The sequence below is a fragment of the Pseudonaja textilis genome, chromosome 2 (assembly GCF_049901715.1).
Source record: "Pseudonaja textilis isolate UNSWEBS1 chromosome 2, rPseTex1.2, whole genome shotgun sequence".
Taxonomy (NCBI): Eukaryota; Metazoa; Chordata; class Lepidosauria; order Squamata; family Elapidae; genus Pseudonaja; species Pseudonaja textilis.
In genome coordinates, this window is record NC_141991.1 from 4,953,903 (window position 1) to 4,979,094 (window position 25,192).

The window sequence follows — 25,192 nt, forward strand, 5'->3', positions numbered from 1 at the left end:
AACAGCCATAAGATGGAGCCAGAAACTTGGATTGTCTTAGTCTTAGTCTCAGAAGAGAGTGTGAGTCAGTCTCTGTTTCCTTCTGTTGGGAAGTATTGCCGTTGCTCCATTTCTTCTAATTGACTGATATTCCTGGATTTAATGTAAGTCTGATACTGAACTGTTTTTGGACACCGGACTTTGATATTTGGATTATCCCTGGATGAAAACTGACTGATTTTACCTGTGAATGACTTTGGATTGCTTATTTTGAACTTTGCTTAACGTTTCTGGAAGTAAAAACCTACATTTACTGTACAGTGTATCTGTGTGCTGTATGTGTATTATTCAAACACTCCTCTCAAATAGGTCTCCCTGTATGCGCTCATTCTCCTAACGGGGAATTACCTCAACACCCCTCACACACACAACCCGCCGTTACCAGTCCGTTTCCAGCCAAGCGAGACCTCACCAAGATGTTTTGAGAACTCTGAGGTGTTTTTTGGGGGGCGGGTGTAATCCGCATATTTCTCAGGGTGCCTGGCTGTGGGATGCTGGTATAAACAGGATCTCTGGTCAGGGGTAGGCTTCAAAAATTTTAGCAATGAGTTCTCTTCCCGGTTACGGGGTAATTGGCCTCCTACACGACGGCAGGGGAGGGGAACGTTTTTGTCGTCTCCGGGCTCCTTAGACGTTTCTCGAGCCTCCAGGAGTGTGAAAACAGCCTCCCCAGGCTCCGGAGGCTCTTTGGAAGCTGAGAAAGGGCCCATTTCCGGCCTTCCTGAACTTCTGGGAGGCCTGTTTTTCAGCCTCCCTGGGCCTCTGCGCCCTGCACTTATGTGCCCACCCCATGTGGGGACTCCTGGGAAAGGCGGGGCGGGGAGGGCCAGCCAGGAGTGGGATTTGGAGGTTCTCCAAACTGCACAGAATCTTAGCTAGAGGATCTCCCGAACTCTGCGAACCCCCAGAAACCCACCCCTGGATCCGGTCCTTCTCACCTGTCATTTACCCCCTCCTGATTTCCTATCACATACGCACAAAGCTTTGTTGCCCTTTCATCCTTTCCCCTTCTTCCCCACTTCTTCTTTTTATGGCAGGATGCCTGAGAGGCCCCCAAGGCGAGCACCTGCCACATAAAAGCCCAGATTTACCAACTGTCGGTAAGAAAGACAAAAAAATGTCTGGATAATGGATGTGGCAGGAGCAGAATAGGAGAAAAGGAACTGGAGAAAAATCACAAAATGTAAAAGTGGGAATTCTGATAAGGTAAAGCTTTCCCTCGTTCCGTTGTGTCCAATTCTACGGGACAGTGTTTATGTCCGTTTCTTAGCCAAGAGAGCCAGAATTGCCCGAAGACATTTCCATAGTCATGTGGCCAGTGGGACTATATGTAAAGCCACATGGTACGCCGTTACCTTCCCACCAAAATGGTACCTATTTATCTACTCGCATTTTGCAGGAGCTGGAGCAAGTAACAGGAGCTCATGCCATAACGCAGGACTCAGGTCTCAAACACTGACAAGCTCAGAGTCTTCAACCACTCAGCCATTGCACCCCATCTTATTCATAAGTAAAAAGTACCTTTCTACCTCGGATCCTATTTGGCAAAGGATACACCAAGCTAAGAACCTTGCCGTAAATTACAGTTAACAACTCCATCACTAAGAATACTCACAGTGAGCTGCACGTTATCGCTTGTGAAGCCGGAAGTCTCTATGGAAAAGTGGGCTTTTCCATTTTCATCCGTCGTGAAGTAGGAACTGTTCTGTACTCCTGATATTCGAATCTTAATGGTCTTGTTGGTTATTGGGTTTCTTCTGCCATCCTCAAGCTTAAGCTAAAGTTACAAAGCAAACACAAGCTTAGGAACGGATCCAATTGCTGTGCTAGATTGAAGTCTAGCGTACGTCAATCAGGGTACCCTTCACACAGGGTAGCTGTGTGAACAGGAGTTGGGTCAGAGGGGAAGAGGAACCACTTATCTAAGTCCCAAAGAGCCTTTTTTCCCCACCCAAGGGTCAACTGGGCTTTCTTGTTTTACTTCAAAGACATTTCACTTTTCATCCAAGAAGCTTCTTCAGTTCTGACTGGATGGTGGGGAATGGAAGGATTTATATTCCTTGCAGACAGCTGGTCATTAATCCTTCCATTCCTCACCATTCAATTAGAACTCGAAGAAGCTTCTCGGATGAGAAGAAAAACAAGGGAAGTCCAGCTGCCTCTTGAAAAAGGACCTTCAGGACTTCAGGAGCAATATCTCTAAGCAGAAGTAGGATTCAAAAATCCCAGCAATCTCTAAAAAATACTGGACTAAAATCCAGAAGTGGTTGGAAAAAATGACAAAAAAAAAACCATATAGACTTGAAACCAGAGATATTTTTATTGCGAATTTTACCTGAAACATATAGTAAAGATTTGAAATATCTGATTGTAAATGTATTAACAGCGGCTAGGATTGTATTTGCTAAAAACTGGAAAAATGAGAAAATACCATTGCAGGAGGAAATCATTAAGAAAATATTGGAATGTGCTGAAATGAGTAGATTGACATTTGAAATCAGAGAGCAAGAGGATAAACAATTTTATAAAATTTGGGACCTTTTCTATCAATGGTTAGATAATAAAATACAGTAATGAAACGTAGATTTTTAGAAAATAATAAATATATAAAGATGTACTTCTTTTTTTATTATATCTACAAAATGTTTCTAGGATTGATTTGGGATGATAATATGAACTGTTATAAAATAAATTAACTAAATTATGGTTATCTTGTAAAATATGAATGAATAAAACTATAGTCAAATGATTGATTAATAATCATACTAGGATATTTAATCTTTGATTGATAATATGAGCTTTTATGTAATGTAACTGTAATTGAAGACTACAAAATGGAGGCACAAAATAATTTGTAAACCAACCGGCACACTGTACACTTATGGAAGAGATTTTTATGTTTTTATGTTTTGTTTGTTTATGTTTGTTTTTAAAAACTAATAAAATTTACAAAAAAATAAATAAATCCCAGCAACCAGTTCGCTACCCAGTTGCTGGGTGGGTGTGGCCATGGTGGGGTTGGCCTACCGGAACTTCCAGGACGGCCGTTTTTCACCTTCCCAAGGGTCTAGAAGCTTGCCTCGGGTCTCTGGGAGGGGGAAAATGGCCTCCCTGGACTCTGGAGGCCCTCCGGAAGGCAGATATAGGCCCGTTTCCAGACTTCCGGAAGGCCTGTTTTCCCCCCTCCCAGAGACTCTGCGCGAACCCTGCACTCACCTGCATTGCAAATGAGTCGCGTGGAGTGGGGAGGGGTGGGCGGAGCCAGCCGGTTGGTTCAAATACCATTTCGACAAACCAGATGCAAATTTAACATCCAGTACACTCAAACCAGTCTGAACCGGTCGAATCCCACCCGTCTCTGAGACTTAAGAGTGGGTTGCATCCAAAGAATAGGAAGGGCTTCTTGGACAGTCCTACTCACCCACTGATTCAATACATGGTTCAAATAAAATATTTAACGAGGGTGGTCATCAACCAGTTTGCCTTACCTCCCCAGAGAGAGGAAGTCCAGGTTTGTAGTAATTGTCCACATTTTCAAAGGAAACGGTGCTGTTCACCGAAGTTATCTCCGTGGTACCTGAGCCTGTTAGCACAACCTCTGCCGAAAAGGAACCAACGACACATGTAAAGCTTAGGAACAACACAATAGCACCTTTTGCTGACTGAAATGAATGTGAAGATGTTTAAAAATGAGGTCAATATCAGTAACCAGGAATTACTTTTGAAATTAGAAATAAAATTAAGGGGGGGTGGGAAAGATTCATAGTTTTCTTGTTAACAATTGTATCATTCAATTGAACCCTTTCACATCCAGTAGACATTGTCTTAGAAATGTTTGCTTAGTAACCATTCAAGGTTACAATGGCACAAAAAAAACGTGACTTCAAAGGATCATTAGAACAACAACAAAAAAAAAACAATTGCTACCAACCTGCCTTCAACTGACGACCTGTACATAGTAATAGTAGTGCAGACTTAGTAAATAGTTGGACAGTGTTGAGGGAATTATTTGTTTAGCAGAGTGATGGCTTTCGGGGAAAAAAAATATTCTTGTGTCTAGTTGTTCTGGTGTGCAGTGCTCTATACCGTTGTTTTGAGGGAAGGAGTTGAAACAGTTTATGTCCGGGATGTGAGGGGTCTTGTAAATATTTTTCACAGCCCTCTTTTTGATTCATGCAGGTCCTCAATGGAAGGCAGGTTGGTAGTATTTTTTTTCTGTTTTTCTATTCTATTCTTATTCCTATTCTATTCCCATTCCCATTCCCATTGTCCTTTCTGTTCTGTTCTGTTCTGTTCCGTTCCGTTCCATCCATCCCATCCCTTTCTATTCTATTCTACACTAGTCTACTCTACTCTACTCTACTCTACTCTACTCTACTCTACTCCACCCCACCCCACCCCATTCTATTCTATTCTATCCCATCCTTTCTATTCTATTCTATTCTATTCTATTCTATTCTATTCTATTCTATTCTATTCCATCCCATCCCATCCCTTTCTATTCTATTCTATTCTATTCTATTCTATTCTATTCTATTCTATTCTATTCTATTCCATTCTATTCCATTCCATTCCATTCCATCCCATCCCATCCCATCCCATCCCATTCTATTCTTCTTTTTGACACTTATGATCATTATAGCATGGTCACGTGATCAGAATTTGGCTTCTTGGCAATTGGTTCATATTTAGGACATTTGCAGTGTCCCAAGTTCAGGGGATCCTTTTTTTGTGACCTTCTGACAAGCAAAGTCCCCGAGGAAGCCCAATTCACTCAACCATCACATTGTTCGCTTAGCAAGTGCAGTGATTTACTTAACAACCATGGCAAGAAAGATTGCAAAAGGGGGCAAAGCTCACTAAGCAATTGTCTCACTTAGCGACGGAAGCGTTGACCTATATTCTGGGCCACAAAAGCCAGGTTCCGGCCAAGTTCTTTACAAACTCTGGTTTGTCTTCCACAGGAATTGTCTTTCAGACTTGGTGACTTTAAGGTGTGTGGATTTGGGGTGAACCGCTGGGGAATTCTGGGAGTTAAAATGTACCCATTTGTAAATTCACCAATTTGTAAAAAAAAAAAAAAAACAAACCCTGTTTTCGAGGAAAAGCTGAAGATTGAAGCTGCAGGTCTCACTACACAAAGCAAGCTGCGCTGCCCCTCAACCAAGGTATCCTCCACCTTCCTCAAATGATCTATTTACCTGTCCCCTCCTCTGTGATTGTGCCCTCCGCGTTGATCTCATTCTGAAATCCACTTCTCTTCAATTGGAATATTTTCAGATCCACCACGTGAGAGAAGCAGCCGTGAATGTCCGCCTGGCATGGGAAATCAGAGAGGAGCAAGTTGCCGTGGCTAATTCTCTTTATTCTTCCTGTTTTCCTCGAGAATCTTCCTAAGGCAGGGGTCCCCAACCACCGGGCCCCAGACCGGTACCGGTCCATGGAACATTTTCTACCGGGCCGCCAGTTTGCTACGCGCCGCCATCTTGTTTTGACGAGACAGTGCTTCTGGTGGGCTTTTCCGGTTGGAAAGCGGCGTTTGGGTCCTGAAGGAATCCTCACGCCTTAGTTTCATCGAAGGGTTGGGGTGGCGGCTTCGAACAAAACTAAGGCACGAGGATTCTTTCAGCACCCAAGGCAAGGCGAGCCGAGCGACCGTCCCGAAGCCGTCCCGAAGCCCATTGACAAAGGTACAAAGGAGGAGTTAAAGGTGGCGGGGAGAAGCGGGGGGCGGCTGGCTGGCCGGTTGCTCGGCTCGCCTTGCCATGCGTGCTGATGCCAGTACTGGGCCGCGGATCATTTTGTGATGCCGGTACCGGGCCGTGGCACAAAAAAGGTTGGGGGCCACTGTCCTAAGGTAAACCTTCTCAGACTGTCTCCTGGAGGGATCATTCGCGGCCTGCAACTTGGCCCAGACGATCTACTAAAAAAACTGCTGGAAAACTTTGGGGCTCAACTTCGACTTAACATTTCAGACTATAACCGAGAAACCATTTTGACCATCCAGGTTAACAAGGGTATGTTCACTTTTTATTTCAGAATCAGAATTGGAATAGAGCTGGAAGGAACCTTGGAGGTCCTTTAGTCCAGCCCCTTGCTTAAGCCCCTGAAGGCAGGACAAGAAGCAACAAATGGAAACTCATCCAGGAGAGAAGCAACCTGGAACTGAAGAGAAATTTCGTCAGAGAGAGAACAATTATCACGATACAAATCGTGGCATGGTTTGCTTCCAAAAGTGGAGAGAGCACCAACATTGAACAAGAAATTGGACTTTCCCTCTGTCTGAAATGTTTATCGGGTTTCCTATTGGAGCAGAAGGCTGAATTAGAAGACCTCCAAGGCAGTGGCGGGATTCCACCAGTTTCCCCACCGTCGGTGATCGCACGCTTTGTGCGGGCGCACGCACACGCTCCTAACCCGCGTGCGCAGCTCTCCAAACACCAGCTGAGGCTCTGCCGCGCGCCCATCAGCTGAGGGGATAAAGAACAGAAAAGCGCTGGGGCGGGTGGGATCCTACGCTTTTTCTCTTCTTTCGCTGATCGTCAAGCTACAGGTTCGGCCAAAGCGATCGTAATTTTTGCTACCAGGTCGCCTGAACCAGGCCAAACCAATAGCATTTCACCACTGCTCCACAGTCCCTTCCGACTATTTTTATGTTATTGTGGAAATGTGTTTTTAAAGCAGACTCTTGAAAATACGACCGAGTTTTTCCTTCCCTCCTCCTTTATACTAAAGAAAATCAGAGTTGGGCAAGCTTGAGTTTCTTCCTCACTGTCTCCTCCCTTCCAAGCCTAAAATCTGATTTTAATCTTCTTTCACAGCCTAAAGTCCCAATTGTGAAATGGGTGGCCATATAAGCCGTATATACATTTTAAATAAATAAATGTGCAAACATGCCGGTGTTTGTAGAACGGCTGTGGAATGTCTTCTTCAATATCATGTCTTTGTTCCTCCATACCAGTATTTCTTAACCCCAGTAACATGAAGATCTGTGGTCCTTGATGCTCTCTGAGTCTGGTTGCTTTTTTGCAAACAGATTAACAGAGTTGGAAGGGACCTTGTAGGTCATCTAGTCCAACCCCCCACCCAAACAGGAGACCCTACATCATTTCTGACAGATGGCAGTTCAGTCTCTTCTTGAAAGTCTCAAGTGATGAAACTCCCACAATTTCTGACAGCAACTTTTGTTCCATTGGTTGATTGTTCTCACCGTCAGAAAGTTTCTCCTTATTTACAGGTTAGATCTCTCCTTGTTCAGTTTCCATTGTTCAGACATTTCACTACCAAACTGGGTGACATCATCAGAGCTAAGAGGGCACAGGATTAAACGGGCAGTTCCACCCTGAGAGCTGCAATTATTCTCTTCTGTTGGTACTTGAAGATGTGTGGACTTCAATTCCCAGAATTCGCCAGGAAGCTTGGTTTAAAATGGGTGGACTTCAACCATCTGACCAAGTTGCTGGGAATTCTGGGAGTTGAAGTTCACACATCTTCACGTTGCGGAGGTTGAACAATGCTGCTCCATGCATTCCCTTGAGACAAATGTTGTCCCTGATTGTGTGAACCCCATGGGGACTCCAGCGGTTGAGGAATCTTCACAAGCCCTGTTCAAAAGGTCTCTGCTATAACTTTTGGGACTCACCTCTCCACTGAATTCCTCACAGACAGCTTTGGACTCTTCGCCATAACACGAGCTTCTGAAGTGGGAAAATTTCCGGCAAACCCTGATTCTGACTAAACCAGGAACTGGCTTCCCATAGGTGTACCTGTGACCAGAAACAACCAAAAGATTAGGAAAAAAAATGAGATGATTGGAACAAGCAGCACCCTGGCTAAAGAGGAAAAGGGTGGGAGGAAAGGGAAGCCAATTACAACAGGTAGTCCTCGACTTACAACCACCATTGAGCCCAAAATTTCTGTTGCTAAGTGAGACATTTGTTAAATCTTTGTTGGGGGTGATCAGTAAATGAATCTATTGACTTCAGTGGGCCTTTTTTTTTGCTGGAAGCCAGAAATAAATGTTGGTTTCTATCAAATAAACATCATAATTCATGGTCACAAGACCACGGCTGGCACAGAAGGAGACGGGGGTAAGGGAAATCGCCAATGTGAAGAATGTCTGTCAGAAAAATAATAATAATCCTGGTTTTGAATAAGAAGAAAAGAAAGTCAGATCGCTGCCACTTACTTGCCGCAGGCGGTGACTTTCAGTTCCTTGTCCAGAATTGTTATGACTGGGGCGGTCTTGACGACAACTTCAAACTTGGGCAACACTACAAGGAAGAATGAAGTACCAGGATAAAATCAGAATTTTTAAAAAGGAAAAAAAGAGAAGTGGGGGGTGGGTGGGAAAGCCAGAATGCACTCTTGTCTCTGCTTCATTATGACCTCCTTCCCACAGCCATGGAGTCAAGATGCAGCTTAGTTTTGGGATTGTAAGATGTCCAGAGTTATTGACTGAGATGGGCAGCTAACGAAAAGAAGGGAGGGAGGGAGGGAGGGAGGGAGGGAGAAAGGAAGGAAGGAAGGAAGGAAGGAAGGAAGGAATTAGTTTCAGCAATGAGTTTTGGGAAGGAAGGAAGGAAGGAAGGAAGGAAGGAAGGAAGGAAGGAAGGAAGGAAGGAGGGATGGAAGGAAAGAAAGGAGGGAGGGAGGAAGGAAGGAAGGAATTAGTTTCAGCAATAAGTTTTGGGAAGGAAGGAAGGAATGAATTAGTTTCAGCAATGAGTTTTGGGAAGGAAGGAAGGAAGGAAGGAAGGAAGGAAGGAAGGAAGGAAGGAAGGAAGGAAGGAAGGAATTAGTTTCAGCAATGAGTTTTAGGAAGGAAGGAAGGAAGGAAGGAAGGAAGGAAGGAAGGAAGGAAGGGGGAGGGAAGGAAGGAAGGAGGGATGGAAGGAAAGAAAGGAGGGAGGGAGGGAGGAAGGAAGGAATTAGTTTCAGCAATAAGTCTTGGGAAGGAAGGAAGGAATGAATTAGTTTCAGCAATGAGTTTTGGAGAAGGAAGGAAGGAAGGAAGGAAGGAAGGAAGGAAGGAAGGAAGGAAGGAAGGAAGGAAGGAAGGAAAGAGGAGGGAGGGAGGGAAAGAAGGAAGGAAGGAAGGAAAAGGAAGAAGGGAGGAAGGGAGAAAAGAAGGAGGGAGGGAGGGAAGGAAGGAAGGAAGGAAGGAAGGAAAAAGGAAGAAGGGAGGAAGGGAGAAAGGAAGGAGGGAGGGAGGGAGGGAGGGAGGGAAGGAAGGAAGGAAGGAAGGAAGGAAGGAAGGAAGGAAGGAAGGAAGGAAGGAAGGAAGGAAGGAAGGAAGGAAGGAAGGAAGGGAGCCTGGCTGGGGAATTCTGAGAGTTAAAGTCCACAAAGTTTGGAGACCCCTGATCTAAGTAAACAGCTCAAATCCCCACTCCTAACCTGTCCATCATTTACAATACGTCTTCCCCCACCCCACCCCCCAAAATCAGTCCCGTAAAAGATATAACCCAACAACCACCGTTCCATCTCATTTGGGTGTGGACAAGTCGGGTGCCAAGACACTGACTTCATCTTACCGTATTCCTCCACCGTAAAAGAATGTTGAACGTTACTTTCAGAATCCTTCTGAACCACCACTTTGTAGGTGCCTAAGGCAGGCTCGGAAGCCAAGGGAAATTCCAGCTGGACCAGGCCCCCCTTCAGATCCACATCTCTCCATTGGAACAACCGGTTTCTCTTGGGGTCCTGTAAGTGCCGAGGAAGCAGGGACATAAAATGTAAGGAAGCAAGTTTTGCTCTTGTTAATTTCAAACAATCCAGATTCCAAAACCTGTAACCCTTTCTGGGTGCTCTCCTTTAACAGATAACAGACAATCAGAGTTGGAAGAGACCTTGTGGGTCATCTAGTCCAACCCTCTGCCCAAGCGGGAGACCTTACGCCATTTCTGACAGATGGGAGTCCAATCTCTTCTTGAAAGTCTCAAGTGATGATGCTCCCACAACTTCCGAGGACAACTTCTGTTCCATTGGTGGATTGTTCTCTCTGTCAGAAAAGTTTCTCCTTATTTCTCCTTGTTCAGTTTCCATCCATTATTCCTTGTCTGTCCTTCGGGTGCTTTAGAAAATAGCGTGACCCCCTTCCTCCTCCCTGTGGCAGCCCCTCAAATATTGGAAAGCTGCTATCCTGTCTCCCCTGGTCCTTCTCTTCACTAGCCAGGCCCAGTTCTTGCAACCGTTCATCGTATGTTTTAGTCTCCAGGCCCCTAATCATCCTGGTTGCTCTTCTCTATGGTTGGTGCCAAATGCCCAGAGCGAAGTCATATGACTGCAGAGGGAACGCTAATGTCAGAACTTCAAACCTGGGTCATAAGTCTGTGGTAACTGCTACCAATTGCTAAGCAACCGGTCGTAAGTCAAGAACTACCTGTGTGAGCACGCCCAAGGGATTGATAGGAAAGAGGATTTTTGGACCGAGCAATGTTGGATACACGGGAGTATTTCTAGTAGAACTCGATCACCACAGATTATGTTTTAATCTCCGGTCCCCTAATCACCCTGGTTGCTCTTCTCTGTACTTTCTGCAGGGCATTTTGCCCATTTGTTCAAAGTTAATCAAAGTTTCGTTCAAAGCTAGTTTAATGAAAAGAAGGACTAGGGGTGACATGGTACCAGTCTTCCAATATTTGAAGGGCTGCCCCAAAGAAGAGGGAGTCAAGCTATTCTCCAAAGCTTCTGAGGGCAGGACAAGAAGCAATGGTTGGAAACTAATCAAGGAGAGAAGCAACCTCGATACAAGGAGAAATTTTCTGACAAAACAATTCAGCTCCTGAGACCCGGACCAAAAGTAACAAAAAAGGGAAACTTATCAAACAGAGATCAAACCTAGAATTAAGAACAAGGCGGGGGGGACGGGACCACCTCAGCCTATTTTGCATCATCACTTTAGATTTAGATCTTGTCTATGCCTCCAGATGTTGAATTTGGCCCTTTGGCATCAATGTCCACAACTTAGTAAAAGAGAATTTCTCTGCCAAGTAACTGTTCAGTGTGGCCTCTAGGGTTAATCTTTAATGCCATTTTGCTTTTCTGTTTATTCTCAGCATAAAAAAAAAAAGTCTCTTTGCTCAAGATAGCCCACAGATAAGTTATCTGAGGTACCATCCGGCAGTTAAAATAGGGTATGCCGGATACAGCAGCGGATCAAATATTGCAGAAATCCTTTCAAACAATTTAGTGAACGAAAAGCTGACTAAACAATTTTGCAACTAGCCTTTTAAAAGCTCATTTCTGTGAGCCAGTGCTCACATTTTGAAATGACATACCAATATTCTTAGCTGGCTTAGCTGGGTTTCTACAATCTTGAGCAATCTGCACCAGAGGTCCCCAAACTTGGCGACTTGAAGACTTGTGGACTTCAGCGTCCGGAATTCTCCAGCCAAGCATAGCTGGCTGGAGAATTCTGGGAACTGAAGTCCACAAGTCTTAAAGTTGCCAAGTTTGGGGACCTCCTGATCTACACCCTTTGTCATTTTCAAATTCAAATTACAATTCAAGTCTCTGAATTGTATGTCTGGCAAACCTATTACATCCAACGATGTTAAAAAAAAAAAGGCGAGACTCGAGAAAGAGTGCGGAGAAAAGCGACAAAGATGATTAGGAGACTGGAGGCTAAAACCTATGAAGAACGGTTGCAGGAACTGGGTACGTCTAGTCTGATGAAGAGAAGGACCAGGGGAGACATGATAGCAGTGCTCCAGTATCTCAAGGGCTGCCCCAAAGAAGAGGGAGTCAAGCTATTCTCCAAAGCACCTGAAGGACAAGAAGCAACGGATGGAAATTAATCAAGGAGAGAAGCAACCTAGAACTAAGGAGGAATTTCCTGGCAGAACAATTAGCCAATTGAACAACTTGCTTCCAGAAGTGGTGGATGGTCCAACACTGGAAGTTTTTAAGGAGAAATTGGACAACGATTTGTCTGAAGTGGTGTAGGTTTTCCCGTCTAAGCAGCGAGTTGGACGAGAAGCCTCCAAGGTCTCTTCCAACTCTTCTATTGCTGTTGCTATTGGTTTATTTATATTGTTTTGTTTCCTGGTGTGATTTGATTGCTTATTTAGTGATCTATGACTATCACTGTTGTATCTTATGATTTTTGATGACTGTATTTTTTTCTTTTTATGTACACGGAGAGCATTTGCTTCAAGACAAATTACTTGTGTGTCCAATCACACTTGGCCAATAAAAGAATTCTATTCTATTCTGCTCTGTTCTGTTCTATTCTATTCATCCACAAGTCTCAAAGTTGCCAAGTTTGGGGGCCAGTTGAGATCCACAAATCTTAAAGGGGCCATCGTTCCCCACCTCTGGCACAAGTGAATCTTCTCCAAATTTCCTTCTCCCTTTAAAGAATCCACCCCGAGCAGATTAGAGTCCAGGAAAATGGAAAATGTAATGCTCCTGGACAATATCCAACTTGGGGAGCCTGTTGCCAGTGGTTCAAGGCCTTGGTGGCTTGATGATTGCAATAAAACAAAGATGAACTTTGAGCAGGGGTGGACAATTTTACTAGAGCCTCTTTAAAAAAGCCCTTGGACCAAGAATGGCTGGCTCAGGAATTCTGGGAATTGAAGTCCACAGGTCAAAAAGAGGCCATAGTTATCCACCTGGGACTTTTGAGTATAGTTCCCCCAAGTTAATGAGTGACATCTCTTTCAAAAATGAAAGCCTCCTTAGAGCAGCTCATAGAACTGGTGGGTTTTAGATGGATTCAGCCACTTGGGCTCCCTCGGTTTTCTACAGAATTTCTATAGAATCCATCCGTCAAAGGCACTTCTCCCTCAATATAGTTTACAGTTATCTGTCAGAAATGGTGTAGGGCCGTGATGGGGAACCTATGGCAGGCGTGCCACAAGGTGGCACGCAGAGCCATTTGTGCCGGCACGCAAGCCACAGGCAAGCTTACCTCACGGCACATGTGCGTGTTTCCCAGCTGATTTTTGGCCTTTTGAGGCCTTTTTCAGCCTCCTGGAGGCTTGAGGAAAGCCTTAGCAGGCCGAAAAATAGGCCCGTTTTGTCACTTTCTGTATTTCCGGAAATACCGGAAGTGATTAAACGGGCTCATTTTTCGGCCTGCAAAGGCTGCAGAAGCTTTCCTCAAGCCTCCGGGAGGCCAAAAAAGGCCTGAAATGGGCCCAAAATCATCTGGGAGGCGAAGTGCAGGTAAGAGGGCGGAGAGGGATTTCACGTGCATGTGCAGGGTGTGTGTGTGGGGGGGGCGCACACATTGCCTGGCATGTGAGTGCTCGTGCACAAGCGCGCGCACAATTTTCGGCACAGGAGCCCCAAAAGGCAAGGGGTTGGACTAGATGACCTACAAAGTCCCTTCAAACTCTGATTATCTGTTATGATTAACAGAGAGACCCGATGGGACTCTTGGAAGAATTTCCCAAGTAATTTAAGCCAGCAGAATACAAAATATAGAATATCAGAGATGGCCTTGTAGGTCTTCATCTACTTCAACCTGCTGCTCAACGAGAACAGAACAGGGTCGTGAGGGACCTTGGAGATCTTCTAGTCCAACCCCCTGTTCGAGCAGGATACCCTATGCCATTTCAGACAAATTGGTTGTCCAGTCTCTTCTTAAAAACCTCCAGTGTTGGAGCACCCACAACTTCTGAGGGCAAGCCGTTCCACTGGTTCATTGTTTAGCTATTAGGAAATTTCTCCTTATTTCTAGCTTGCTTCTCTCCTTAATTTCTATCCATTGCTTTTTGTTCTGCCTTCAGGTGTTTTGGAGAATAGATTGATCTTGTTCTGCTTTAACAAATTAACCAAGTTGGAAGGGACCTTGTAGGTCATCTAGTCCAACCCCCTGCCCCAGCACAAGACGCTACACCATTTCTGACAGATAGGACTCCAGTCTCTTCTTGCAAGTCTCAAGTGATGACGCTCCCACAACATCTAAGGGCAAAGCTGTTCCATTGGTTAACTGGTCTCCCTGTCAGAAAGTTTCTCCTTATTTCCAGGTTAAATCTCTCCTTGTTCAGTTTCCATCCATTGTTCCTTGTCTGGCCTTCAGGTGCCTTGGAAAATAGCTTGACCCCTTCCTCTCTGGGGCAGCCCCTCAAATTTTGGAAGACGGCTATCGGGTCAGGAGGTTAGATTACTGTTTGATAAGCTTTCCTCTGTCACTGTTCTGACCCCAACAGCACGAGGCCGAGTCCTCGTCCTGATAAACCCCTTTTATTTGTTTTACTTTCCAAAGTTCCGGCTAACAGTCTTTCAAAATAGTTCACAGTTACAAATCTTTATCAGGCCAGGCCGATATCTTTCAGACACTGCAATACTTGGCAAGCATGCCAGAAGGAACCAACTGTCTCCTGCAAAACCCCACTCCCATTTTGCTCCTCTTTTATTCCCTACAGGAAGGGGCCATTCACCATCCACCTGTGGCTTTCCTCCCAAGTCGGCCCTTGCTCCTCAGCTGTTCCCTTCATCTGGCAACTCTGTGCATTACACACTGGGAACAGGCTCCAGCTGTTCTTCTGCCTCACTGATGTCCGACTCCACTGGTAACTGTCAGGCGGCCCTGGACTCATGTCGGCCTCCAATGCAGAGCACTCGTCAGAGCCTTCCCCAGACTCCAGGACTGGCCCGTGTTCTTCCCCAGCCTCCTCACTGTCCAAGTCTGCTGTGCAAGCTCCGCTGGCCGCTGTCGGACCACAACAAGTCACTTCTTGTCCTGCCGTCAAGTGCTTTGAAGTGTTTTGCATGCTTTCATTGTAATCCTCCACCAAATTGGTTGCCTCCCCGCAATCAGAGGCAATCAGAGATGTTGCTCTGAAGGCCAAATAACCGTGGCAACTTTAAGATGCATGTGGCAACTCTAAAAAAACCACAGAGATATGGAGAACATGATCGATGACTCTGGGCTATGGATTGTCCCATTGGAGAATATGAATTATGATACACCCAGGGGGTGAGGGAAAACCAGGGTCAAGGGTGACAATGAATTATGTGTCGCAATGCCGGACATGTTTAACTCCCAATAAATCCTTTTGGAAGTTTTCGAAGTTTGGCTCGAGACTCATGATTTAATTGGGGTAACTGCTGGAATCCTGACAGCGTGGTCTTCAATCTCCAGAATTCCTCCCTGCTGGCTTGGGGAATTCTGGGAATTAAGAGTCCATGCATATTAAAGTTGCCAAGATTGGGAAAGTCCTGGACAGGAATCTAATTGCTGATAATATTTCTAAGAGCTGTGTTGGCACAGTGGTTAAAATGCAGTATTGCAGGCTAATTCTGCCGACTGCCAACAGTTCGATCCTCACCAGCTCAAGGTTGACTCAACCTTCCATCCTTCCAAGGTCGGTAAAATGAGGACCCAGATTGTTAGGGACAATATGCTGAGTCTATTGACTGTTTGCTAGTATGACTTGATCGCTTATTGCACCCTAGGACTATTATTAAGTGTTGTATCTTATGATTCTTGATTAATGTATATATATATATTTTATGTACACTGAGAGCTTATGCACCAAAGACAAATCCCTTGTGTGTCCAATCATACTTGGCCAATAAAGAATTCTGTTCTGTTCTGTTCTGTTCTATTCTCTACTTACAGAGGGTTGTAAAGCACTATGAAGCAATATATAAATCTAAGGGCTATTGCCATATATGCTGCTAGAGCTTTATGGGGGTGTATAAAGAGAGCTACGCTCATTTCATTTCTCCTCTTACAATGCAGCAAGATGGTTTATTGATTTGTGCAAATAAAGCACAGGAAAAGGGGGCGGGGCTTCATTTGCACAGGCATGGGTGTCATCGTGACCTTGATAACCCCGCGGGAGTAATAAGGGAGTTAAAAGTTCTGGTCATTGGAAAAGGGACCTGGCTGTTATTGATTAATCTGTTAACAATTACGTGGGAAGGATACGACTTCGCAACTTACCTCGATGTAGATCAAGGGGACCTGTGGGAGGAAACACATTTAAAACCAAGTCAGAAACAGGAATGAATTAGAGGGGAATTTTTTCAACCTGGCCACCGCTTAGTCAATCACAACGCCGATTTGCATATCAGTGAAGTTCCAGCTGAGTGAACCTCAACTCCCAGAATTCCCCAGCCATGGATGGCCATGGCTAAGCATCCTGGGAATTGAAGTCCACAAAGTCTGGAAACACAGAGTTAGAGCTTACTTGAAGACAAATCTTGACCCTTTCCTTAACTTCTCGGTGACATGACCTCACACCACCAAGGAAGGTGCGTCCATGGCTACTAAGCAGGCCTCGGGGACAGACTCCCAAGGTCCATAAGGGACAATGGATCCTTTCTCTTCCCAACCACAGATGGCTGCATCCACAGTAACACAATCTCATCCCACATACATTTGGAAATATCGGTTATCTATACATGCTCCTCGAGGACCATCCGTGATAGGAGGTCTCCTTTAGAACCTGCAAGACAGCAGCTTCCATCAGTTGCTCTGCCTGCATTCCCAGGGTGGGCAGGGAAAATCAGAAAAATCAATGTTGTGTTGTAGTTGTGATTGCACTGCCCTTTTTACATGCATCATTGGCACACGTGAAAAGTCGCAATTCTGGGAATTGAAATCCACAAGTCATAAAGGGGGCATTGTTCCCCATGTTGGCTCAGGAATTCTGGGAGTTGAAGTCCACAAGTCATAAAGGGGTCATGGTTCCCCATGCTGACTCAGGAATTCTGGGAGTTGAAGTCCACAAGTCATAAAGGGACCATCGTTCCCCATGTTGGCTCAGGAATTCTGGGAGTTGAAGTCCACAAGTCATACAGAGGTCATGGTTCCCCATGCTGGCTCAGGAATTCTGGGAGTTGAAGTCCACAAGTCATACAGAGGTCATGGTTCCCCATGCTGGCTCAGGAATTCTGGGAGTTGAAGTCCACAACTCATATAGGGACCATTGTTCCCCATTCTGGCTCAGGAATTCTGGGAGTTGAAGTCCACAGGTCTTAGGGCCATAATTCTTTACCCCTGACCTAAGTGGAAGTGCCCTCAAATCTGCTACTTTCCAAAATTCCAGGATTATAATCCTAGAATAGAATAGTTTTTGGAAGTCCTGGGAAACGTACTCCCGTCTCATCTGGAAGGAATCAAAGTAAGGGAGGCTGAGATAGACACAAGTTGCCTCAAATGATTCAAAGGTCCAGTTTCACTGGAGAAACCGAGGCCCCCACTGTATTAACAGACCTTTAACACGGAGCTTACCGATTGACAAACTTTCCAGGGAAGTGCCTCCATTTACATAATCCCCAAATATTCCCACGAACTGAACAACTATCTTAAAAAAAAAATTGCTGCATGGTGGAACCTACCTGCTTGTTTACCGGAATGAATTCTTTATTCAGAGAGACAACACGAAACTGAACTGAGAAAGCAAGAAGAAATCCATTTTAATAGGGATAAAAGATCTTCAGAATTGAAGAAGCTTCCTGGAGGAGAAATGAAAGGTTTTCAAAGGGGAAAAAAACAAAACAAGAAAGCCTTTTGGAAAAAGCATCTTTGCAAACAAACCATGATTTGGGTGGTTGAGAATCTCTCTAGACATAAAAAAGTATTATATTGAATCATGTTATATTTTTATGCCACTCTTCCTCTACTAGACAGATGTCTTCCCAAATCCACTAGTTTGCACACACACACACACACCAGTCAGAATTGTCCAAAATCAGTGGCACAATTACTCTTGTCTCTGAGATGGAAAACCTCCAGGGCTGTTGTGTAAATCCTAAATTAAATAGTTGTGAGCTGCCCAGAGTCATTCAGCCTTGAGCACCATACAACTTTAAAAAATTATTGTCATATTATTTTTATTTCCAGGTTCAGGGGGTAAATAACCAGGAACGTGTTTTGTGTTTACTGCTGCATGAATTGTTTTTCTTTTTCTTTTTAAACTATGAATCCTGCTGAACATTATTTGTGTGATTGAAGGTCCCCAATTTTTAAAAAAAATCAACTGTTGATCCATCCATCCATCCACCCACCCATTTATTTATTTGCTGAGGGTTATTGGCTGCTTCAGTTGTGCCTCAGTTATGACAGGCTAAGCGTCGTTTAATTAATATATAAATAAACTTGGTTGGCTCATTAGGGCTGAGATCCAGCCCCACAAAAAGGACATCAAGGCCGGTAAGGTGGGACCAGGGGCTGTGTGGGGCTATGCATTGATGCACCCCCATAAAAGCAGCTAAAAGCAGAACCCACGTTAGCTACCCAAGAAGCACAAACTCTTAAACGGAGATCATCCTTCACAAATCGCAGAGACTTGATCCCTTCCCCAGGACTATGCTCTTACTTTTCTGTCCTGGCTTGTAGATAGGTTTGTCGGTCTGAACGAAGAAGAGGCTATCCAGATTGTCGATGTACACTCTTTTCCGATCGAAGTACCTCAGGGTTGCTCCAGTTACCTCCACTGTGAAAAGCGCCACGTGGGACTTGAAGGACCTTTCCCATTTGGGGAGCTGGAGACGGGAGAAAGGAGGCACTTTAGGGTTTTTTTTCCTAGAGAGGAATACCACGGCTGTTGATTGGCCAAGCCAAAAGGTAGAGGAGAGGAGAGGAGAGGAGAGGAGGAGAGAAGAAAAGAGAGGAGGGGAGGGGAAGAGAGAGGAGGGGGAAAAGGCAGGCAGGGGAGGGGAGGGAAGTGGAGGAGAGGGGAGGAGAAGAGAGGAGGGAGGGGAGGGAAGAGGAGGAGGAGAGAGGGGAAGAGGGGAGGAGAGGAGAGAGGAGGAGGAGGAGGAGGGGAAGAAAGAGGGGAAAAGACAGGGGAGGAGGGAGGGAGGAGAGAGAGGAGAGAGAGAGGAGGAGGAGGGGAGGGGAGGGAGGGGGAAAGGCAGGAGAGGGGAGGAGAAGAGAGGGCGAGGGGAGGGGAAGAAAGAGGGGAAAAGGCAGGGAGGGGAGGGAGGGGAGGAGAAGAGAGAGAAGGAGAAGAGAGGAGGAGGAGGGAGGGGAGAGAGAGGGGAAAAGGCAGGAGAGGGGAGGAGAAGAGGGGGGAGGGGAGGGGGAAGAAGAAGAGGGGGAAAGACAGGGGGGGAGGAGAGGGGGAGAAGAGAGGAGAGAGAGGAGGAGGAGGGGAGGGGAAGAGGGGAGAGGGAGGGAGAAGAGAGGGCGAGGGGAGGGGAAGAAAGAGGGGAAAAGGCAGGGGAGGGGAGGAGAGGGAGGAGAAGAGAGAGGGGAAAAGGCAGGGGAGGGGAGGGAAGTGGATGAGAGGGGAGGAGAAGAGAGAAGGAGGGGAGGGGAAGGGGGAAAAGGCAGGGGAGGGGAGGGGAGGAGAGGAGAGAAGAGATCTATTCACACAACTTGGTGAATTCAACTGCCAAAGATCCAAATAAACATTCGATCTGCAACTGCTGCCTCAATGATTCCTCCATGCATCACTGATGTTGCTGTCCACAGAGGAGCACCACCATCCTAGCCATGTCATAAAACCATAATGGGGGCTGGGGGCGGTGTGGAAACATTCCTCTTCCCCTGCACCAAAAAGGTTTGTCCAAGCCATTTTTAATGCGGCGACTCTCTTCCCGCTGTGCTGTTACGCGGGCACCATCCTGTCCGCCGCCGGGCTCAGAGTCCGAAGGGTGGGGGGGGCGGGGGGGTCTCCTCACCTGGAACTCGGTGCACTTGAAGAGGTCTTTCTGGGTGACCTCTTCCCTCAGGAGGCTCTGGTTCTGCAAGCCGTACTCCACGGTGATGCTCAGGGTCACGGACTCGTTCAGGTGGGTCAGCTGGACGCAGATCTTCCTGGGGGTTTCCGTGGGGACGACCACAGGCACCAAGACCAGGTATTGCCTGGGAAGAGCAGAACAGGGTTAGTCAGGGGGCCGGAGAACGAAGGTGGGCATCCCGATGGTGGTTGCTAAAAAGAACCATCCGGGTTAAAGTAAATTTAGTTTTATAATATATTGGGGGGAGGAAGCAAAGAAGAGAGGGAAGGAGGGAGGGAGGAAAGGAGGGGAAAGAGGGAAGAAGGAAAGGGAGGAGGGAGAAAAGGGGGAAGGGAGGGAGGAAAGGAAGGAAAAGAAGAGGGGAGGAAGCAAAGGGAGGGAGGGAGGAAAGGAGGAAGGAAAAGAGGGAGGGAGGAAGCAAAGGGAGGGAGGGAGGGAAGGAGGAAAAGAGGGAGGGAGGAAGAAGGAAAGAAGGAAAGGGAGGAGGGAGAAAAGGGGAAGGGGAGGGAGGAAAGGAAGGAAAGAAAGGGGAGGAAGCAAAGGAGGGAGGGAGGAAAGGAGGAAGGAAAAGAGGGAGGGAGGAAGCAAAGGGAGGGGAGGGAGGGAAGGAGGAAAAGAGGGAGGGAGGGAAGAAGGAAAGAAGGAAAGGGAGGAGGAGGAAAAGGGGGAAGGGAGGGAGGAAAGGAAGGAAAAGAAGAGGGGAGGAAGCAAAGGGAGGGAGGGAGGAAAGGAGGAAGGAAAAGAGGGAGGGAGGAAGCAAAGGGAGGAAGGAGGGAGGGAAGGAGGAAAAGAGGGAGGGAGGGAAGAAGGAAAGAAGGAAGGGAGGAGGGAGAAAAGGGGAAGGGAGGGAGGAAAGGAAGGAAAAGAAGAGGGAGGAAGCAAAGGGAGGGAGGGAGGAAAGGAGGGAGGGAGGAAAGGGGAGGGAGGAAAGAAGGAAGGAAAAGAGGGAGGGAGGGAAGGAGGGAGGGAGGAAAGGGGGAGGGAGGAAGGAAGGAAGGAAAAGAGGGAGAGAGGGAAGAGGAGGGAGGAGGAAGGGGGAGGGAGGAAAGAAGGAAGGAAAGAGGGAGGAGGGAAGGAGGGAGGGGAGGGAGGAAAGGAGGGAGGGAGGAAGGAAGGAAGGAAAAGAGGGAGGGAGGAAAAGGGGAGGGAGGAAAGAAGGAAAGGAAGGAAAAGAGGGAAGAGAGGGAGGGAAGGAGGGAGGGGGGGTTATAGTGGTTGAAGGCAATTAACTGGCAGATAATCATGTATTTGCTCCTGAAAGTTTATCATGCTAAAAGGGGAAAATTTGCTCATCTGACTTTTCATCAAATCACGTTGCTTGTGACTTAAAAAGCTAACCCGGGTAGTCTTTGACTTACAACCATTTGTTTAGGGAGTGTTCCAATTTACAACAACCCCCCAAAAAAGCGTCGTTGAAAAACTTTGCAACCGACTCATAGATACAACGGTTGCATTGTCACAAGGGGTTGTGGGATTCCCCTTTTGCGAGGTTCTGACAAGAAAAGCCATCGGGGAAACCGGATTCACCGAACAGATTCACTCTGGCAAGAAAAGTCGAGGCATGGGGCAAAACTCACTTAACAACAGTCATCTGGGGTTCAGTTGTGGTTGTAAATTGAAGGACACCCATATAACTGTCCTTGTTGGTTTAGCAAAGTCACTAAAATAATCTGTGGTGATCGAGTTCTACTAGAAATACTCCCGTGTATCCAACATTGCTCGGTCCAAAAATCCTCTTTCCTATCAATCCCTTGGGCGTGCTCACACAGGTAGTTCTTGACTTACGACCGGTTGCTTAGCAATTGGTAGCAGTTACCACAGACTTATGACCCAGGTTTGAAGTTCTGACATTAGCGTTCCTTCTGCAGTCATATGACTTCGCTCTGGGCATTTGGCACCAACCATAGAGAAGAGCAACCAGGATGATTAGGGGCCTGGAGACTAAAACATACGATGAACGGTTGCAAGAACTGGGCCTGGCTAGTGAAGAGAAGGACCAGGGGAGACAGGATAGCAGCCTTCCAATATTTGAGGGGCTGCCACAGAGAGGAAGGGGGTCAAGCTATTTTCTAAAGCACCCGAAGGCCAGACAAGGAATAATGGATGGAAACTGAACAAGGAGAGATTCAACCTGGAAATAAGGAGAAACTTTCTGACAGGGAGAACAATCCACCAATGGAACAGAAGTTGCCGTCGGAAGTTGTGGGAGTTTTATCACTTTTCAAGAAGAGATTGGACTCCCAATCTCAGAAATGATGGAGGGCTTCCTCCTTAGGCAGGGGGGTTGGACTAGATGACCTACAAGGTCCCTTCCAACTCTGATTACCTGTTATCTGCTAACTGGATTGCCTTTGCAATCACATGTCCATGCTTTAACAATCATTTTGCCAAAAAAAAAACCCAACGTTTATTTCTGGTTTTCAGCAAAATTAGCCTATAGCAAAACCATAGGTTCATTTAATGACTGTGGCCGCTGCCAAAAGGGTCATAATATTGGGTCGGTCATATGACTGTCACAACTTCTGACTCTTAATGGGAGGCCCCATTTTGGATGTAAACTGAGCACTGCTTGTGCTCTTTGCGAGGAGGGAAACAACATTCGTTTCTGTATTGAAAGCAAACCTCAAAGACTTAAAACATTATTCTCAAGGTCGGCCATATTAAGATGCATGGACTTCAACTCCCAGAACCCTCCAGTCAGCAAGCAACTTATTTTCTTTTAATGAAAGGGTTAAAGGCCTAATTCAGCCTCTTCACCTGGAAGACAGATTCCTTTCCAAGCTATTCCTGGCTTGACACATCACAGACTTTGAACCCTCATCCCCAGTTGCAAAAACCATTTTTCTGAGCTTGCAACACACCTCACAACAGCCCCACTGTGTTGAACCAAAGATCTGTCTAGGTAGCATTCACCAAGAGCTGACCTAATAAGGCAGTCCTTGAAATATGACCGCAACTGAGCTCCAAATTTTGGTTGCCAGGCGAGACATTTGTTAAGTGGATTTTTGCCCTCATTTTACCACCTTTCTTGCCACGGTTGTTAAGGGAATCACACTGCTGTTGTTAGGTTAGTCACATGGGAAATCTAGTTTTCCCACTGATTTTCCTTGTCGGAAGGTTACCAAAGGGGAAGCACAGGACTTTGGGACATGGTAACTGTCATGGCAGCTGTTGGAATCTGATTCTGAGGAGGAGATTGAGCAGCTAACGGAGTTGGGGTGTGGCTCCGGTGGCTGTGGAAGAAACGGGGAAGAGCACAGTCCTGCTGGGCATTCAGAGGAAGACGCAGGGCCATCCCCTCTTCATCCTAGGGCATGCAGGGAGGAACCGAGAAGGGACCAACTTGTCTTATGGGAGAGGAAAGGGCCCTGATCCCCTTCATGGGCTACAGCTGGGAGAACAGGATATAAGTGGGGAATTTTAAATAGCTCTTTGCTGGAAGCAAAGCGTGCTTTATCTTGGTTGAGGCTTATCTGGGTTTTGGCGTCTTTCCGACTGTGGTTGCTGCGTTATCTTGTGGAAGTCTGCAATTTATCATCCAGGCCTGTCATGTTAATGACTCCAGTGTGGTTTGTGTTGTTGTTGTTTTTATTTCTAATTATCTTTACTTTTGATTCAGACTGCATTTACTCTCTTCGTAGACTCTATTTTTGGAAGAGTTTGATATCGAGCCGAGGATAATTGGATGTTGGGGCCCAAGTTGGAGGCATTAAAGGGAATTTATTCTACTTTTGTGACTGTGTTATTTTTGTGTCATGCCCCGGGTCATCACACATAGTAACTGTCATAACAGCCACCTATCTGACATGGGACAGGGTCTCCTGCTTAAGCAGGGGGTTGGACTAGAAGACCTTCAAGGTCCCTTCCACATCTATTCTGATTGATAGAAATATGAGGCAAGGCAAGCCTCCAAATTTTGATCACATGACCATGGGGATGCCCCTATGGTGCTTGGGGCAGGGGGTTGGACTAGATCAGGGGTCTCCAGCCTTGGCAACTTTAAGTCTTGTGGACTTCAGCTCCCAGAATTCCTTGCCAACTTCACTGGGTGAGGAATTCTGGGAGTTGAAGTCCACAAATCTTAACAGTTGCTAAGGTTGGAGACACCTGGACTCGATGACCTGCAAGGTCCCTTCCAACTCGGGTTATCTGTTATCTGTTGTTAAGGGTGGAAAGTGATCATAGCTCTTTTTTTTTCTTCAGTGCCGCTGTGACTTCGAACGGTTCCCTAAATGAGTTATTGCAACTCAAAGGCCTACTTGTATTTTGAGGAGGAAGTTCACAAATTCGACGATGGAGGTGAGCAGCCATCTTAGCTATTAGGCGTGCAGTCTCCTCTAAGGGCTGTCAGCCTCACATTGGTGAGCATGCCCAGTACATGAAATTCAGCTGCCGGTAGTCCTCGTATAGCGACTACAATTAAGACAGGCCACTTGGTTGTTAAGTGAACTGGTTGCTAAGTGAAACATTTGTTAATTTATATGCTATGCATCTCTCCAATAAGGCAACTGGACAGCAACGTTGTCATTTCAGCTTTCCTTGGGTTTAGAGACCTGCAAAGCAGAGGTGGTATTCAGCTGGTTCTGACAGGTTCTGGAGAACCTGTAGTGGAAATTTTGAGTAATTTGGAGAATCGGTAAATACCACCTCTGACTGGCCCCATCTCCATCTGTTCTCTGCCTCCCGAGTCCCAGCTGATCAGCAGGGTCTTCTTTGGTTTCCCCGCACAGGAGAATGGAGCTGGAAAGCAGGTTAGTGAGGTGGGGGGGGAATGGGGATTTTGCAGGATCCATCCCCCTGCTACGCCTCCCAAGCCACGCCCATCAAGCCAGGTCATGCCCTCCAAGCCACACCCACAGAACCGGCAGTAAAAATTTTCCAATCCCACCACTGCTGCAAACGGTCACTATATAGAAGGCAGTCACTAAACAAGCCTGGACCAGTCCTTGTAGTTTTCTTCATTAGACAGAATATAGAATAACAAGAGTTGGAAGGGACCTTGGAGGTCTTCTAGTCCAACCCAGGGGTGGGATTCAAATTTTTTAACAACTGGTTCTGTGGGCGTGGCTTAGGTGGTGGGTGTGGCTTGGTGGTCATGTGACTGGGTGGACATGGCTTGGTGGGCATGTTATTGGCTGGGCGTGGCAACTCAATGTCACTCACATCGAGGCACGCATCTCCTCGCCTGGCCTCTCATGACTGTGGGGATGCTGCAACAGTCGTAAGTGTGAAAAATGGTCATAAGACACTTTTTTCAGTGCCACTGTAACTTTGAATGGTCACTCCACACAAGCAAAGGAGGGGAAAAAAACTCCAGAGAAGCTCCTGAGACAGGAAGTCTAGTCCTGCCAAGAATGTAATAAGGGTTAACGGAGAGGCAGTTTCTGTAAGCAACACCAGAATGTTTCCTTCCTGCCTTCCTTACAGGATTAGGCCAGTAATTGCTTAGGCAAGAAACCCTATACCAGGGATGTCAAACTCGACTTCGTTGAGGACC

General features: G+C 46.3%; 2 protein-coding genes across 2 annotated transcripts in view; both read right to left on the reverse strand.

Moving 5' to 3' along the window:
• The window catches only part of LOC113450239 (alpha-2-macroglobulin-like), an 81,766-nt gene that overhangs the window by 52,358 nt on the left and 4,216 nt on the right, over positions 1–25,192 (reverse strand). The window contains exons 2-11 of the mRNA XM_087927695.1: positions 19,636–19,819; positions 18,327–18,492; positions 17,347–17,399; positions 15,947–15,967; positions 9,576–9,744; positions 8,228–8,312; positions 7,682–7,805; positions 5,241–5,355; positions 3,528–3,637; positions 1,655–1,816 (exon numbers count right to left, since the gene is read on the reverse strand). Coding sequence (XP_087783821.1) covers positions 1,655–1,816; positions 3,528–3,637; positions 5,241–5,355; positions 7,682–7,805; positions 8,228–8,312; positions 9,576–9,744; positions 15,947–15,967; positions 17,347–17,399; positions 18,327–18,492; positions 19,636–19,819 — 1,189 coding nt within the window. The remainder of the gene's footprint in view (positions 1–1,654; positions 1,817–3,527; positions 3,638–5,240; positions 5,356–7,681; positions 7,806–8,227; positions 8,313–9,575; positions 9,745–15,946; positions 15,968–17,346; positions 17,400–18,326; positions 18,493–19,635; positions 19,820–25,192) is intronic.
• The window catches only part of LOC113450224 (uncharacterized), a 160,044-nt gene continuing 140,477 nt past the window's right edge, over positions 5,626–25,192 (reverse strand). Inside the window, exon 4 of the transcript XR_015742451.1 lies at positions 5,626–5,902. The gene's annotated coding sequence lies outside the window, so the exon portion shown is untranslated. The remainder of the gene's footprint in view (positions 5,903–25,192) is intronic.